At 59.8% G+C, this 17825-nt stretch overlaps 1 protein-coding gene across 2 annotated transcripts; it reads right to left on the bottom strand.

Moving 5' to 3' along the window:
- Nucleotides 1–2060: 2060 nt before the first annotated feature.
- PRMT1 (protein arginine methyltransferase 1) lies at nucleotides 2061–16228 on the bottom strand. Of its 2 annotated transcripts, XM_038381688.2 has the most exons (11): nucleotides 16112–16200; nucleotides 14200–14253; nucleotides 12698–12799; nucleotides 12128–12283; nucleotides 10101–10164; nucleotides 9602–9744; nucleotides 9051–9138; nucleotides 3711–3826; nucleotides 3253–3403; nucleotides 2937–3058; nucleotides 2061–2672 (listed from the first exon to the last, which is right to left on the bottom strand). In XM_038381688.2, the coding sequence occupies exons 1-11, from the start codon at nucleotides 16139–16141 to the stop codon at nucleotides 2589–2591; spliced, it is 1110 nt and encodes a 369-aa protein (XP_038237616.1). In that variant the 5' UTR covers nucleotides 16142–16200; the 3' UTR covers nucleotides 2061–2588. The 2 variants fall into 2 exon arrangements, with proteins under 2 accessions (XP_038237616.1, XP_038237617.2); XM_038381689.2 differs by lacking the exon at nucleotides 14200–14253 and having other exon boundaries at nucleotides 16112–16228.
- Nucleotides 16229–17825: the final 1597 nt, after the last annotated feature.

Here is a 17825-nt window from a genome sequence, read left to right as displayed (position 1 = left end):
TTTAAAAGAGCCAGCCGAGGAGCTTGCTGGACCATTCATGTTGCTTTTTTCCAATGTCTCAGCACGCTGGAGAAGTGCCAGAAGACAGGATGAAAGCCAGTGTTGTGCTAATATTTAAAAAGGATAAATAGGCTGACCCAGGTAATTGAAGCCAGACATTGATTCGGGCAAGATAACAGTGATGCTGATATGTGACTCAATAACAAATGAGAGGTGGGTGATGTCATTAATGCTAATCAACATGGGTTTATGAAAACCAGCTCATCAAACTAACTTGTGGAGAGGTAATTGTGCTGAGGTGTTTGCCTTGGTACCACAGGGCCAGTTTGATTAAAAACGAGACCCATATAAAATTAACATGGCCCCCATTAAATGGCTTGAACGCTGGCTGCGCCGGCTCCCAACCGAGTTCTAGGCGGGGAATCGTCAGGCATGTTCGGAGTATCCTGGAGGGATCTGGTCGTGGCCCTGCATGGGGTAACATTTTTCCAAAGGAGCTGGAGGAAAACATGAAACCAGCCCCACTAAAGGCTGCAGATGACCCCAAACTTGGGGGCGGGATGAGTTACCCAGTGGGCGAGTCAGCCCTAGAGAGCAATCCGGATCAGCAGGGCCTGAGCCCCCAGCACATTTAAACGCGGCTCCAGGAAAACATAAACATCCGGGCGCAGCGAATGGTGGCCAAGCGGCCAAACCCGAGCTCCCAGGGGGACATGTGCATGTCACAGAGTGATTGGCTGTGGGGTGCCCAGGGCCCCAATTCCAGGAGGCCGAGGATGAGTCTGGTGGGTTCCCAGAAAACCTGCCTTAAAATGATGCCAGGAGCACAGCTTGGCCACTCCCCCCCAGGGCAGGTGCAGGGGGGCAGAGACTGGTGGCAGGTCCCTAGAAAGGGCAACAAATCTGAGTCCACAGGCTTGGCAGCCTGGCGGTGGGAGGGCAGCCGTGGGCCCAGGCTGGGCAGTTAGAGGCAGCCTGCCAAGGAGCTGGGGGTGAGGGGCAGGTTCCCACATGGGGCCTTTGGGCCTGAGAATCAGTGACCCCCCCCATGGGGGCAGGCCCTGGAGCCTGGCCTTGGGGGGTACCGCAAAGCCCAGGATTCTCAGCTTCCATGGGAAACACCCAGAGCCTGAACCCCACCAGCCACGTGTGTCCCTTAGCTAGTTGGGGGGGTTCCCATACTCTCCCCCCTCAGTTGGTCTGTACCTGGCATCTCTAATAGTCTCACTGGAAGCCCCACAGTGCAGGCACCGGCTCTTCGGGGGGGCAGCCCTCTCCAGCACAGGGGTCCCAAGCCATGAGAGGCAACTCCCAACCCCCACACCCACTGAGCTCAGGGCCCACGTCAGGCAACGCCCAGACCCGTCCCCCTGTGCCAGGCTGGGGAGGCACAGACAGGGCAGCGCTGGGGCCACACAAAGGAGGGTGGACCAGGCTGAGGGTATTTTTCTAGCGGGGGGGGGGAATGCTGCTGCAGGAGATTGGGGGGGTGTCCAGGAAGCCTCCACCCAAAGATGCCACCTCCACTCCTTGTAAGCCCCCCCCCCCCCCTTCCTCGATGAGTGGCCACAATGGGCAGCCAGGGCTCAGGGGTGATGGAGCTCCCAGCTCTAAGGCACACCCCCATGGGGGGGCCCCCCCCCCCATCACCACACAGTTACCACTTAGTACAGCCGGAGGGGGGTGTGAGGGGGGAGAGGAGCCAGGACAGCTGGGTTCTGGCCCCAGCTCCACCAAGTACAACTCAGCTATTGTAGCCATACAGCTCCTGATGTCACCTGGGTTGTTCCCCTCTCTGAGCAGCCCCCCCACCTCCCTGCCAGGAGGGTTCTGGGAGAAAGGGCTGCAGGGGGGCCCTGCCCCCTGCTATTAGGGAGCCTCCCCTTGTAGAAGAGGATAGAGGCTGGGAGCCCACAGAAAACAGGGTGTCCCACTGTAGGCAGGTTTTTGCGGTACAGAGCAGCAGGAGCCAGTTTAGGCATGCCAGGCCCACCTTACCCAGGAAGCCACGGGGGGGCACAGTTTGGGGGCCCCCCCACCCTCCCCAGGCAGCCGGGGGCCCCGTTTCATCTCTTTATTTTCTCATGAATGTAACCATATAAAAACATAACTTATGAAACAGTCACGATGTGTCAACTGGGAGGGGGTAAGGGGGGGAAGGAGACCAGAACCGTCAGCAAAACACAAACTGGGGACCCTCCCCATAGCCCCCCCGACCTGCCCTCCCCCAGCTAAAAAACAGGGCACCCCCCCCACCAGAGCAGAGGGACTCAGCCATGGCCCAGCGCCTCTCGTGGGTGCCCCAGGGCACAGCAGAGTAGGGGGGGACAGTGAGGTACTTAGTTACTGGGGGGGGTCGCTGGTTTAAAAGCAGACGGGAGGGAGGGAGGGACAGGGGGGGCCCCAGGGTAGAGGAAGACAGTGTCACCTCCTCCCCCGCCAAGGGCCACGCAGGGAGGGGAGAGGCAGCAGTAGCTCTGTGCCCCCCTCACCATGAGAAGGGGAGTCGTGGCCAGCGCTCCAGGCACCCGCAGCTCTGGGCCCGCCCCGGGGGGGCACACAGCACAAGGAGGGGGTGGACGGGGGGGCTAGCGCATGCGGTAATCCGTCGAGCAGGACAGCTCACACAGCTGGCCCTTGAAGTCCAGGTCGATGGTGAAGTCCAGGTCCCGCTGCAGGGGAGAGATGGGGTGGTGGGGTAAATCATGGGGGTCTGGCCCACAGCTCCCTGCCTCCCAGCATGCACTGCACCGGCCCCCCATCCCCCTTCTCCGCTTCAGAATCCAGTTGCAGGGAGTTCCACAGGGCAATGCCGTTTGGAGGACCATCATGGGGCCACAACCCAGCTCTTCAGAACCCCGGGGGGGGTGGCTCCCCCCTGTCCCATGAGCCCAGATGTGGGCATCTCCGCCGGTGCCCCCCAGCCTGTCACTCACATTGTTCTTGGCATTGGGCTTCATGCTGATGGTGCCGAAGATCTCCTCGCCCGTCTTCACCGTCAGATAGTCCTCCATGTAGAACACCGTCTGCTTCCAGTGGGTGTAGGGCGATTCGGGGCCTGGGGGTGGAAGAGGGGGTCAAGGGGAGGGGCCTGGGGCCAGTCCCACCCCTCCCCTAGAATCCTACCCTTTGGCCCTGCCCCCTCCCCCCAGGCCCCTCCCTTGCCCCCATCCCCAAAACTATCCCTTGGCCCCACCCCTCACCCAGAGTCCCCTCCCCAAGTCCCAGCCCTTGGCCCCGCCCGGGCCGTACTGGTGGAGAAGCCGGTGCGCTTGTGGCAGCGGGTGAACTCGATGTTGAAATACGCCACGAGTGCGTGGATGTAGTCGTTGCGTTTCACTTGGAGGCAGAAGGGCGAGGTGAACGTCAGGTCCTCCACCTTCACCGTGTAGATGTCAACTTCCTGCAGGAGAAGCGGGGTCAGCGCCGCCCACACACACACACACACACACACACACACACACACACAGCGCCCCCCCGCCTGCGCCCCAGAGATGCAGAACAGACAGCATTCCCACCCCCAGTGCCAGGCCCTGTCTGGGGGTCTCCCTGGTGGATGGCAAAAGCCGGGCAGAGGGGGATGCTCAGCCCCGATGCCATCCAGTGACAGGAAGTTCCACAGGCTGGAATTGCATCTCCTGGCATCCACCCCTTTGCATGTTTCCCTGACGGTCCCCTTGGCAGGGGCAGCCCTCTCCCCCGGGTTGCACCTTGATGAGGCAGGCGTTTGTGACCAGCTGCTTTGGATCCACCACGTCCACCAGCGGCTCCTTGATGGCCACGTCCTTGATGCAGGACATGTCAAAGCCATAGACATTCTCCCACCCTGGCGGAGGAGACATTACCGGATTAGAGGAGGGACCATGCCGTGGCTATAACGGCAACAAATCTTATATAGCAATGTGTGGGGCCAGAAAGGGTTAAGCCCCCTGCAGCATAAATGACCCAAATACCTTAGAAAAGTGTGGAAACGGTAATTAGGGCCATTCGTGCTAGATAGGCTCCAACTCTGCTGAGCAAACCTGGATTGTTAGAGAATTGGATGCGATACTAATTGTGTGTGTTTACTTACATCTGATTAGACATTAGCCACATAAAGAGAGCGGGCCTGTCTGTCACTAAGGCTGTTGATTCAGAGACCAAAAGGGAGTATTAACATTTAGATGACTTGTCTCTATGTCTCTTTAAAGTCGGTGATAAACTGCCTAATGGATCAACTGCCTTATGTTAATCTGTGTAGCTAATTACCAGGGATGTGTAGGAAACAGGGCTACTTCAAAGTCTCCATGATTGCCTATTGTTCCCCTAAGGACTCCGAGCTGTCCAGAGAAGGCCTGGAGCTATATAAAAACCTCTTGGGTCCTGATCCTTTTCTCTCAAATCTGCTTGATACTTCCTGTAGGGGAAAGTTTAAGTCACGGGCCAGATCTCCAGTCCGATCTGGATCACCCTGTGTGACAAGAGGGGTGAGGGGGGTTGTTCTTGATTTTTCCAATAAGTTTGCATGCCGAGGGGGTGGGACTCAAGTTTCTCTGCGTGTTACTGGTTTAAGGAGGTGATGGGAGAGGGAGTTTGTTGTTACAGGGGACCCGTGAGGGAACTTGGGACCCCAGTCAATGACCTGGAGAACAGAGACCCCAGCAACTGGTGGCCGGGGGGGAGGCCCAGCTCGGGGGTCACAGCCAGTTCTGGCCAATGGGAGGACAATGGGCTGTGAAGAGAGGACCCCTGGTGACCTGACCAGCCGGTTCCAGCCAGAAGGGGCCAGAGGATAGAAGAGGTGCGAGGGAGCCCATGGGACCCTGTTTACCTGGACAGAAGACAATGGACAGAGGGGGGCTTGGAGCCGGTGATCTCAGCTGCCCAGCTGGGAAGCAGGGGGCTCGGGGCTGGAGAGGGGAGCAGGCAGAGACCACCTGGATGTAGGAGAGACTGGGATGTGCTGTACGGAGGGAGGCCAGGCCTGCGGCCTGGAGAGTTTCCTGTGCTGGGTTCAGATGCTCAATAAACCCTCCTGTTTTCCACTGGCTGAGAGTCGCTCTGGGCTAGAGAACGGGGGGGGGGGGGGCATTATTCTCTCTGGGAGTGGAGGCCCCAGGGATCCAGAGCAAGGGGACTCCCTGAGGGGGCCCACGGCAGAGACAGGCATGCTAAGGTGCAGTTCCAGGAGGCGGAGGGGCTTAACCCCCCAAGAGAGAGAGGACCCCCGAGAAGGGCTGAAGGGAGTTCCCCCTAGGGACCGCATGGGGCCAAGAGTGGGCACGACCTGAATATGGACATTGGACTATAACCTACGGACTAATTCTGCAACGCTTAGCAAAGCTCATCACCTCTGCGACGAATCTGATCTCAGAGCTGTGTTCACGCCTGTATGTGCGCTGATCTTTTAACGAATTCTCTCTTTTCTTAAAAATTTTTTCGTTTAGTTGTTAAGAATTGGCGGAAAGCGCATATTTGGGTAAGATTGGGTAACTTGGGAGGTGATGTGTCCCATCCTCTGGGGTTGGTCGAACTTTCTTAGATGATGAATAAGATTTTCAGTGACTCCCCGCATACCTGCTGTGGGTGTCTGGGTTGCTTTAACCCAGTGGTTTTCAAACTTTTTTTTCTGGCGACCCAGTTGAAGAAAATTGTTGATGCCTGACCCAATGGAGCTGGGGATGAGGGGTTTGGGGTGCGGGAGGGACTCAGGGCTGGGGCAGAGGGTTGGGCTGCAGGGGTGAGGGCTGCAGCCAGGAATCAATCACCCTGATATCCTGATATCAATCACCCTGGGAGAGCAATACAGCAGTGCACAGACAATCCAGGAAGTTTCTGGAAAGTGTAGGGGACAATTTCCTGGTGCAAATGCTGGAGGAACCAACTAGGGGCAGAGCCCTTTTTGACCTGCTGCTCACAAACCTGGAAGAATTAGTAGGGGAAGCAAAAGTGGATGGGAACATGGGAGGCAGTGACTATGAGATGGTCAAGTTCAGGATCCTGACACAGGGAAGAAAGGAGAGCAGCAGAATACGGACCCTGGACTTCAGAAGAGCAGACTTTGACTCCCTCAGGGAACTGATGGACAGGATCCCCTGGGAGAGTAACATGAGGGGGAAAGGAGTCCAGGAGAGCTGGCTGTATTTTAAAGAGTCCTTATGAGGTTACAGGGGCAAACCATCCCAATGTGTAGAAAGAATAGTAAATATGGCAGGCGACCAGCTTGGCTTAACAGTGAAATCCTTGCTGATCTTAAACACAAAAAAGAAGCTTACAAGAAGTGGAAGATTGGACAAATGACCAGGGAAAAGTATAAAAATACTGCTTGGGCATGCAGCAGTGAAATCAGGAAGGCCAAATCACACCTGGAGTTGCAGCTAGCAAGAGATGTTAAGAGTAACAAGAAGGGTTTCTTCAGGTATGTTAGCAACAAGAAGAAAGTCAAGGAAAGTGTGGGCCACTTACTGAATGAGGGAGGCAACCTAGTGACAGAGGATGTGGAAAAAGCTAATATACTCAATGCTTTTTTTGCCTCTGTCTTCATGAACAAGGTCAGCTCCCAGACTGCTGCAATGGGCAGCACAGCATGGGGAGGAGGTGACCAGCCCTCTGTGGAGAAAGAAGTGGTTCGGGACTATTTAGAAAAGCTGGAAGAGCACAAGTCCATGGCGCTGCATCCGAGAGTGCTAAAGGAGTTGGCGGATGTGATTGCAGAGCCATTATCTTTGAAAACTCATGGCAATCTGGGGAAGTCCCGGAGGACTGGAAAAAGGTGCCCATCCTTAAAAAAGGGAAGGAGGAGGATCTTGGGAACTACAGGCCAGTCAGCCTCACCTCAGTCCCTGGAAAAATCATGGAGCAGGTCCTCAAGGAATCAATTCTGAAGCACTTAGAGGAGAGGAAAGTGATCAGGAACAGTCAGCATGGATTCACCAAGGGAAAGTCATGCCTGACTAATCTAATTGCCTTCTATGACAAGATAAGTGGCTCTGTGGATGAGGGAAAAGCAGTGGACATGTTGTTCCTTGACTTTAGCAAAGCTTTTGACACAGTCTCCCACAGTATTTTGCCAGTAAGTTAAAGAAGTTAAAGAAGGGCTGGACGAATGGACTATAAGATGGATAGAAATCTGGCTAGATTGTCAGGCTCAATGGATCAATGGCTCCATGTGTAGCTGGCAGCCAGTATCAAGTGGAGTGCCCCAAGGGTCGGTCCTCTGGCCGGTTTTGTTCAATATCTTCATTAATGATCTGGAGGATGGCGTGGATTGCACCCTCAGCAAGTTTGCAGATGACACTAAACTGAGAGGAGAGGTAGATATGCTGGAGGGTAGGGAAAGGATACAGAGGGACCTAGACAAATTAGAGGATTGGGCCAAAAGAAATCTGATGAGGTTCAACAAGGACAAGTGCAGAGTCCTGCACTTAGGAGGGAAGAATCCCAGGCACCACTACAGACTAGGGACCGAATGGCTCGGCAGCAGTTCTGCAGAAAAGGACCTAGGGGTTACAGTGGATGAGAAACTGGATACGAGTCAACAGTGTACCCTTGTTGCCAAGAAGGCCAATGGCATTTTGGGATGTATAAGTAAGGGCGTTGCCAGCAGATAGAGGGACGTGATTGTTCCCTCTATTCAGCATTGGTGAGGCTTCATCTGGAGTACTGTGTCCAGTTTTGGGCCCCACACCACAAGGACGTGGAAAAATTGGAAAGTGTCCAGTGGAGGGCAACAAAAATGATTAGGGGGCTGGAACACATGACTTATGAGGAGAGGCTGAGGGAACTGTTTAGTCTGCGGAAGAGAAGAATGAGGGGGAATTTGCTAGCAGCCTTCAACTACCTGAAGGGGGGTTCCAAAGAGGATGGATCTAGACCATTCTCTGTGGTGGCAGATGACAGAACAAGGAGCGATGGTCTCAAGTCGCAGTGGGGAAGGTCTAGGTTGGATATTACGAAACACTATTTCACGAGGAGGTGGTGAAGCACCGGAATGCGTTACCTAGGGAGGTGGTGGAATCTCCTTCCTTAGAAGTTTTTAAGGTCAGGCTTGACAAAGCCCTGGCTGGGATGATTTAGTTGGGGATTGGTCCTGCTTTGAGCAGGGGGTTGTCCTAGATACCTCCTGAGGTCCCTTCCAACCCTGATATTCTATGATTTAATGGGGGGTTCAGGATGTGGGAGGGGGCTCTGGGGTGGGATTGGGGATGAGGGGTTTGGGGTACAGGAGGGGGCTCCAGGCTGGAGCAGGGGATTGGGGTGCAGGCATACCTCAAGCGGCACCCAGTCAGCGCAGGGGCAGGCTTCCTGCCTGTACTGGCACCATGGACTGTGTTGTGTCCCGGAAACGGCTAGCAGCAGAAGCAGCTCTGTGCAGCTCTCACCTGCAGGTACCACTCCCCCCAAGCTCCCATTGGCTGGGATCTGGGCAATGGGAGTGCAGAGTTTGTGCTGGGGCAGCACGTGGAGCCCCACGGCCCCCCAGCCTAGGAGCCGAACCTGCTGCTGGCCACTTCCGGGGTGCGGCACAGTGTCAGAACAGGTAGGGACTAGCCAGGCAGCGCAGTCGACCGGACTTTTAATGGCCCAGTTGGCGGTGCTGACCAGAGCCACCGCAACCCAGTGCCTTCCATTCCCAGTCCTGGATCACAACCCACAGTTTGAAAACCACTGGTCTAAGGAAACCATGTTGTTTGCTTCCTGGTAGCCAGGGAGGTGCAACAGAAGCTGTTTTGTGCTGGTTTGGTGAATCTAAGCATCGGAATCTCCACAAGCTTTGGGGATTGTCCGCCCCGTTCTTTGCAGTTCCCCCTGAGGCTTCCCTGGGATCCCTGTCACTTGGGAGGAGCTGCAGGCAGACCCCACAGCCAGGCGGAACAAGAGACCCGCCCCCGCCTGGGTCAGAGAGCCAGGGCCACACCAAGACCCGCCCTGTCCGCCACAGAGCAACAGCAATTCCCCCCGTTCACACCCCCCACAGGCAGGGAGAGCCACCAGGACCAGCACACTGCAGACACTTAGCCAGTCCCCCAAGAGAGCGGCTGCAGCCTCCCCCTCTCCCCCCCCCCACTCACAGTGGATCTTGTAGTCCTTGTACTGCCGGTCCTCTATGGCTGTGACATACAGGGTGGCCCGGTCAGGGAAGATGAGTCCGTCGGGGGTCTGTGGAGACAAACGGGGCGGGGGGGTGTCACTGTATCACAGCCCCTAAAATCCCCAACGCTCCCCCACCCCCACAGCACCTAGGCACAGGATCCCCAGAACAGAACACAGGGTCTTGCCCCACTAAGGGGCAGGGACTGGCTGGCTCGGGGAATGGGGCACGAGGCCTGTTCCTCTCTAGGGAGTGCCAGCCCCACCGGCACTGGGTAGAGACTGGCTGGCTGGCTGGCTCAGGGGGATGGGGTACGGGGCCTTTCCCCTCTAGGGGGCACCAGCTCTGACCCACCCCAAGGTGGGGACTGGCTGGCTCAGGGAATGGGACACAGGGCCTGTCCCCTCCGAGGGCGCCGACTCCCGTCTGGGCCCATGGCAGGTCGGGGAATGGGGCCCGGCTGGCTGTCGGGGCAGGGAAGGGGGCCCAGCTGGCTGCAGGGGGCAGAGAAGGGGGCCCAGGGGGACCCACCAGCCACTTGTCGCGGGCGTAGATGACAGTGTTGAGCATGGACTCGTAGAAGAGGCAGTAACCCATCCACTCGCTGATGATGATGTCGACCTTCTCCACCGGCAGCTCCACCTCCTCCACCTTGCCCTTGATGATGGACACCACTGCAGGGAGGGGACGGGGGTCTCAGCGCAGAGGATGGGCCAGACGTGCAGGAGGGGGAGCGGCTCCAGGGAGGATAGGGATGAGTTGCTGTTTCTTGTTATGGGGGTGCAGTGCTAGGGCCCTGTGGGGAGAGCCGCCCCGGTCCGGGTGGGAGGAGCCATGAGCAGGCTCAGCAAGGCTCCGGGGGGCACCCTGGGGGCAAGAAGGGGGGATGTGTGGCTCCAGAGGGGCAGCACCCCAGGGGAGAGGGCATGGGGACGCCCCGGGGAGACAGCAGGGGATTGTGGGAGCTCCAGGAGCAGCACCCCAGGGAAGACAGTCGGGGGGGAGGGGGGGCAGGGGAGCTCCCACTCACCATGGTCCAGCTTGTTGGCTTTGACGATTTTGACAGCGTAGTCGGAGATGCTGGAGCACTCAATCTGCAAGGGGAGCCAGGGGTCAGTAGGGAGACAACACGCCCCCGGCAGGGCTGGGACAAGCGGAGCCGGGGGGGGGACAGTGGGGAGAGATGAACCCCCAAGAGCAACGCCCCCCACCCCAGGGCAGGGGTAGAACAGGGAGGCTGGGAGTGGGGCCCTGGGAGGAGAGAAAGGGGGGCAAATCATTCCCAGAGGGTAGTTATCAGGGGTTCACAGTCAGGCTGGAAGGGAGTAATGTGCGGGGTCCCGCAGGGTTCAGTTCTGTTCAATATCTTCATCAAGGATTTAGATAATGGCACAGAGAGGACACTGATAAACTTTGTGGACAATACCGAGCTGGGAGGGGTTGCAAGTGCTTTGAGGAACAGGATTAAACTTCAAAATGATCCGGACAAACTGGAGAAATGGTCGGAAGTAAATCGGATGAAATTCAGTCAGGACAAATGCAAAGTTCTCCACTTCGGAAGGAACAATCAGATGCGCACACACAAGGGCAATGACGGCCTAGGAAGGGGTCCTGAGGAGAGGGATCTGGGGGTCAGAGTGGATCACAAGCTGAATATGAGTCAACAGTGTCACGCTGCTGCGAACAGTGAACTGTGAACATGAGAAGTGAATCGTCCGCTCTGCTCCGGGCTGATCTGGTCTCAGCTGGAGTCTTGGGTCCAGTTCTGGGCGCCACCATTGCAGGAGAGATGGGGACAAATTGGAGAAAGTCCAGAGAAGAGCAACAAAAATGATGAAAAGTCTAGAAAACATGAGCTATGGGGGAAGATTGAAAAAAACGGGGCTTGTTTAGTCTGGAGAAGAGAAGCCGGAGCGGGGACGCGAGAACAGTTTGCAAGTACAGAAAAGGGTGTTACAAGGAGGAGGGAGAAAAAATTGTTCCTCTGAACCTCTGAGGATCAGACAAGAAGCCATGGGCTTAAATTTTCAGGAGAAAGATCTTGGAGTCATCGTGGATAATTCTCTGAAGACATCCACGCAGTGTGCAGCGGCAGTCAAAAAAGCAAACGGGATGTTAGGGATCATTAAAAAAGGGATAGAGAATAAGACGGAGAATATTTTATTGCCCTTCTATAAATCCATGATACGCCCACATCTTGACTACAGCGTACAGATGTGGTCCCGGCATCTCAAAAAGAGATATACTGGCATTAGAAAAGGTTCAGAAAAGGGCAACTAAGGGTCCCCTATGAGGAGAGATGAAAGAGGCCAGGACTTTTCAGCTTGGAAAAGAGGAGACTAAGGGGGGATATGATAGAGGTCAATCAAATCAGGAGTGCTGTGGAGAAAGCGAATAAGGAAAAGTTATTTACTTGTTCCCATAATTTTAGAACTAGGGGCCACCCAATGAAATTAATGGGCAGCAGGTTTAAAACAAATCAAAGGAAGTTCTTCTTCACTCAGCACACAATCAACCTGTGGAACTCCTTGCCTCAGGAGGTTGTGAAAGCTAGGACTATAACAGGGTTTAAAAGAAAACTGGATAAATTCATGGAGGTTAAGTCCATTAATGGCTATTAGCCAGGCTGGGTAAGGAATGGGTGTCCCTAGCCTCTGTTTGTCAGAGGGTGGAGATGGACGGCAGGAGAGAGATCACTGATCATTACCTGTTAGGTTTACTCTCTCTGGGGCACCTGGCATTGGCCACTGTCGGCCGACAGGATCCTGGGCTGGATGGACCTTTAGTCTGACCCAGTCTGGCCTTTCTTATGCAGCCAGGGCGGTTTAGGTTGGACATTAGGAAAAACGTCCTGTCAGGGTGGCGAAGCACCGGAATAAATTGCCCAGGGCGGTGGTGGAATCTCCGTCATTGGGGATTTTTAAGAGCAGGTTGGACAAATCCGTCAGGGACGGTCTGGACAATACTTAGTCCTGCCGTGAGCACAGGGGACCGGACTAGGCGATTGGCTGGGCAGCAAGGGGTCGGGGGGCCCAGCGGGGAGGGGGGACAACTCACCCCGATGACTCGCTTGGCGCCTGCCTTGGCCGCAAACATGCAGAGAATCCCGGTACCGCTGCCCACGTCCAGAACCACCTTGTCCTTGAAGAGGTGCCGGTTGTGGAACATGGAGTTTCTGTAGGTCAGAGTGCGCACCTCGTCCTTCAGCATCTCCTGGGGGGATACGGGGGGTCAGCGGGGGCCCCCCCAACCCCTCCCAGAGCCCTCCCCGCGCCCCTCGTCCTTCAGCATTGCCTGGGGCGACACCCAACCCCCTCCCCGCGCCCCTTGTCCTTCAGCATCTCCTGAGGGGATATGGGGGGTCAGTGGGGGCCCCCCAATCCCTCCCAACCCCCTCCCAGGTCCTTCAGCATCTCCTGCGGGGAAAGGGGGGTCAGCGGGGCCCCCCCAACCCCACCCGCCTCATCCTTCAGGACGCCCCCAACCCCCCTCAGTGCACCTCATCCTCTACTTCCTCCTGGGGGTGGGACAAGGGCAAGTGGCAGGGACACGCCCATGAAACCAAATACCCCAAGGCGCTGTCTGCCTCCGCACGTCCCTGGGGGGCAGCCTCGCCCCCACACTGACCTCGTGGATGCCGAAGTGGGCATAGGAGTCAAAGTAATAATCCTTGGACGTCATCTCCTCGGCTGTGGGCTTCACGCTGCTCTCGGCCTGGGGGCAGGACACCTGGGGGGTAGGGGGGGGCCTAAAGTCAGACGGACGCCTCCAAACACACCTTAGGGATGGGGCCGAGCCAGTCGGCCCAGCCAGTATCCACTCCCCACATCAGCCCCACGGGCCCAGCCTGGCTGGTATCCAGCCCCCATATCTGCCCCACGGGCCCAGCCTGGCAGGTATCCAGCCCCCACATCTGCCCCACGGGCCCAGCCTGGCAGGTATCCAGCCCCCACATCTGCCCCACGGGCCCAGCCCGGCCTTTATCCATCCCCCTGACCTGCCCCACAGGCCCAGCCCAGCATATAACCCCCCCAGTCCCCGCCTTGTGCCACCACTTCCATTTCTGCAGGGCCCATGTGGAACAGGGGGTCCCCTGGCAGCAGACAGTACCACTCTGGGGGGCCAGGCTGAAGGCCAGGGACCATGGTGCGGCCCAGAGCACGTCTGTTTGGAAGGAACAATGCAGGGCTGGGACGCGTAGCCCCAAGCCCCCCCATTCCAGCCCCCCGCAGAGCTGGGTCTCCCCGCGCCCCACCTCTGTGCCCCCACCGACCGCACCCACAATGCATCACAGGAGCTGGGCCTGGAGACCGAGTTAAGGAAACTGGGAAATTACAGAGTTCCCCCCTCCCTCCCCTGCAGCCACCTGCCTCACCCAAGCACAAAGCCCCCATTCCCCTGGCAGCTACCTGCCCCCCCAGGTACAGAGCCTCCCATCCCCCCAGCAGCTACCTGCCCCCCCAGGCACAGAGCCCCACTCAGACTCCAACAGCTACTCCCCACCCCCCGAGGTCCAACCATGCACACAGCCTCCCCAGCAGCGACCCACCCCCCCATGCAGTGAACTACCCAGCCCCCTCAAAAACTCCCAGCTGGTAACCCCCATACAGAACATGGGGCCCTATAAGCTTCCTATGGGACCCCCTGCACAGAGCACCCCCCAGCAGACTCAGGGGCCCTGGAGATTCTTCTCTGCCACCCCATGGACACCCACTGCCCCCCTTAGGGCTGAGCAATGTGCAGGGGATGGGTCACAACCTGCCCGGGGAGCAGGCAGACACTCCTAGCTGGGATTTCGGGGGGGGGAGAAGATTGGGGGTTCTGGATCCCTTTGGTCCCCCTCCCCATGGTTTATCTGACTCCAAAGAGGGGTTCTGGAGCTGGCTGCCAAGGGAGGGAACCCTTTGGATGGGGCAGGGGGAGGCCCAGGGCGGTTGAAATGGGGGATGGTCACTGGCCAGCACTGGCGGGGGGGGGGGGGGGGAAGAGATTTGTCACTGGGAACGGGCCAAGGGGAATGTCACCAGGCAGTGCTGGGAACAGGCCGGGGGAGATGTACACGGCCGGCCGGCCCTGGGGGTCACTAGCCCCCGAGCCCTGGCCTGGCCCCTCACTCAAAGGATATTTACATCTTCTACCGCAGTCTGCAGGCTCATCCCATTAGCCAGGGTGGCTACAAAATTCTAGGAGAAAGTAACGGAGACAAGTCAATGGGGGGCTCGGGGACCGGGGGGGCCGAGCCCCCCAGAGCCAGGGTCTCCCTAACACTGCGCCCGGGGCCACTGCTCTCAGCTGCCAGGAGAGGGATGACACAGGTCACGGGGGCTCCACCCCCCTCGCAAGATCAGCACCAAGCCAGGCCGGGAACAGAACAGCCCCCCAGCTCTGCCAGTGCCCCTCACTCCCGACCCGCTGCCCCCTGCCAGCCCCCCAGCTCTGCCAGTGCCCCTCACTCCCGACCCGCTGCCCCCTGCCAGCCCCCCAGCTCTGCCAGTGCCCCTCACTCCCGACCCGCTGCCCCCTGCCAGCCCCCCAGCTCTGCCAGTGCCCATCACTCCCGACCCGCTGCCCCCTGCCAGCCCCCCAGCTCTGCCAGTGCCCCTCACTCCCGACCCCCGGCCCCCCGCCCGCCCCCCCCAGCTCTGCCAGTGCCCCTCACTCCCGACCCGCTGCCCCCTGCCAGCCCCCCAGCTCTGCCAGTGCCCCTCACTCCCGACCCGCTGCCCCCTGCCAGCCCCCCAGCTCTGCCAGTGCCCCTCACTCCCGACCCGCTGCCCCCTGCCAGCCCCCCAGCTCTGCCAGTGCCCCTCACTCCCGACCCGCTGCCCCCTGCCAGCCCCCCAGCTCTGCCAGTGCCCCTCACTCCCGACCCGCTGCCCCCTGCCAGCCCCCCAGCTCTGCCAGTGCCCCTCACTCCCGACCCGCTGCCCCCTGCCAGCCCCCCAGCTCTGCCAGTGCCCCTCACTCCCGACCCGCTGCCCCCTGCCAGCCCCCCAGCTCTGCCAGTGCCCCTCACTCCCGACCCGCTGCCCCCTGCCAGCCCCCCAGCTCTGCCAGTGCCCCTCACTCCCGACCCGCTGCCCCCTGCCAGCCCCCCAGCTATGCCAGTGCCCCTCACTCCCGACCCGCTGCCCCCTGCCAGCCCCCCAGCTCTGCCAGTGCCCCTCACTCCCGACCCGCTGCCCCCTGCCAGCCCCCCAGCTCTGCCAGTGCCCCTCACTCCCGACCCGCTGCCCCCTGCCAGCCCCCCAGCTCTGCCAGTGCCCCTCACTCCCGACCCGCTGCCCCCTGCCAGCCCCCCAGCTCTGCCAGTGCCCCTCACTCCCGACCCGCTGCCCCCTGCCAGCCCCCCAGCTCTGCCAGTGCCCCTCACTCCCGACCCGCTGCCCCCTGCCAGCCCCCCAGCTCTGCCAGTGCCCCTCACTCCCGACCCGCTGCCCCCTGCCAGCCCCCCAGCTCTGCCAGTGCCCCTCACTCCCGACCCGCTGCCCCCTGCCAGCCCCCCAGCCCCCCTCACTCCCGACCCGCTGCCCCACTGAGCTCGCGGGACCGGAAACCAGCCGCAGGGACCCCGCGCTCCGCAGAGATGGGACATGGCCCCACCTCCCCGCCCCCCATAAGACCCGCCCAGGCCCCCCCTTGGATCCGCCTCCCGGGCCGCCCCCACCCCTCTATCCGCGGCCGTGAGGTCCCCGAGAAACCCCCCTCGCCAAGTTCCCCCACCGGCCCCGGCCACGGCCCCCCCCGGACTCCCCTGTCCCCCGTCCCCCTGAGACCCTCCCCCCGCCGGCCACGGCCCCCCCCGAGACCCCCCCGACTTCCCCCGCCTCCCACGGCCCCCCCCCGGACTCCCCTGTCCCCCGAGACCCCCCCCCGCTGGCCACAGCCCCCCCAACTCCCCTGCCCCCCCGCCGGCGCCCCCCAGCCCAGCGCCCCCCCGGCAGGCTCCCCGACCCCCCTCCAAGTCCCCCCGCGCCAGGCTGCGCACCCCCCCGCCGAGCCCCGCACCCCCGGCCCCGCACGTGCCGGCCCGGCCCCCACCTCCATGGTGCAGTTGGTCGCCTCCGCCATCTTGCGAGCGAAGCGCAGAGAGAGCGAGAGCCCCGCCCCCAGCCGCTTATACCGGGGGAGGGCCCGGCCCCGCCTCTCGGCCTCCATTGGTCCCCCTATGGGCCTCGGGCCCGCCCCTCGCGTTGGGCGCCGTCGTTGGGCCGGGCACTTGTCACTCAGCGGTTCGGGCCCGCCCGTCACAGGCAAGAGGCGCTTCTATTGGGCGAGGGAGATGTCACTCAGCATGTCGTGCCGACCCCTCACAGCCCAGTGGTGTTCCTCTTGGGCGAGTGAGCTGTCATTCAGAGTAGGGGACCCGCCCCCACAGCCCAAGGAGATCTTATTGGGCGAAGGAGGTGTCACTCAGCGTGCCGGGCCCGCCCACAGCCAATATGTACTCTTATTGGGCGAAGGAGGTGTCACTCAGCATTCCAAGCCTGTCCTCGCAGTCTCGTGAAGCTCCCATTGGGCAAGAGGGATGTCATTCTCAATTTTGCCCCGCCCTACAGTCGCTAGTGCAAACGCCACTGGCCGCTAGTCTCTGAGGGACGGTAACAAGCCCCAATAGCCGAAGGGAAAAGCCATTGGGCGAGGCAAATGTCACTCAGGGACTCGCCTTCCCAGGCACCTCGTAAAGCAAATGCCATTGGTGGACGATATATCACTCAAACCCTGATCCCCACCCACATGATGCGCTTCCGCTCTGTCCCTCGCAGCCGCATCCCATTTGCAGAGCGAAACGTCAATCACGGATTGAGCCCCTGCCCCAGCTACCTCGTTGGAACCTCTGGTGCCCGTCCCAGGCAGGGATCCACCTCCCCTAAACCCCATTGGCTCGTTCCAACAGCCAGGCCCGCCCACCCGTGGAACCGCCCCCTGCAGTTATTGGGTGCAGGAGGTGCCTGTCACGAGGAGCCCCGCCCCCATCCCCGCTTCTATGGGTTCAAGCGGCTCTCCGTTCCACTGCAACATCTCTCACTGCATCCCCCTCCCCCCTGACTGCAACACCCCCTCCTCCACTCCCTCACTGCATCCCCCTCCCCCATACTGCAATACCTCAAATGCATCCCCCTCCCCGTCACTGCAACACCCCCTCCCCCACTGCATCCCCTTCCCCGACACTGCAACACCCCCTCCTCCACTGCATCCCCCTCCCCCGTCACTGCAGTATCCCCTTACTGCATCCCCCTCCCCCTCCCCCATGACTGCAACACCTCCTCCAACCCCTCCCACTCACTGCACTCCCGCCCCATTGCTGGCCTCCCTACCACTACACCCCATTGCAACCCTCTCGCCTTCACTGCAACCCCTACTGCTCCACCCCATCACTGCAACCTTCTCCCTCCCACTGCCAACCCTCCCACTGCACATTCATCTGCTAACATTGCAACTCCCAACCTCTCCCAGCACTTCTCTCACTGCAACTCCCTCCCCCTTACTGAACCCCACCACACCTCCCCCATCCCTTAGCGCACTTCCTGCCAAGGCACCCTGTGTGCCCCTAACCCACCCCTGCAAACCTCACCTCACCCACTGCAACTCCCTTCTTCCATCACTGCAGTCCCATCTTCCTGCCCCCTCCCCCACATCTTGGCACCACACCCCAGAGGGGACCACCCCTCCCACTAGATGCAGTGCAGGGCCCCCTCAGTCTGGTCACACAGGAGGTGGGGTGGGAGGGGCAGGAGAGACACAAACACGCCAG

The sequence above is a fragment of the Dermochelys coriacea genome, chromosome 23, assembly GCF_009764565.3.
Source record: "Dermochelys coriacea isolate rDerCor1 chromosome 23, rDerCor1.pri.v4, whole genome shotgun sequence".
Taxonomy (NCBI): domain Eukaryota; kingdom Metazoa; phylum Chordata; order Testudines; family Dermochelyidae; genus Dermochelys; species Dermochelys coriacea.
The sequence above is the reverse complement of the archived record's forward strand: the minus strand, read 5'-3'. Positions and strand labels throughout refer to the sequence as shown.

Excerpts from the sequence above, each read along its gene's own strand:
- PRMT1 (XM_038381689.2), bottom strand. The coding sequence starts at position 16,228 with ATGGAGGCCGAGAGGCGGGGCCGGGCCCTCCCCCGGTATAAGCGGCTG. Across the intron at positions 3,827-9,050 it reads CAAGGACTACAAGATCCACT|GGTGGGAGAATGTCTATGGC; the intron begins GTGAGTGGGGGG and ends CTCCTCCGCCAG. Across the intron at positions 3,404-3,710 it reads CAAACGCCTGCCTCATCAAG|GAAGTTGACATCTACACGGT; the intron begins GTGCAACCCGGG and ends CTTCTCCTGCAG.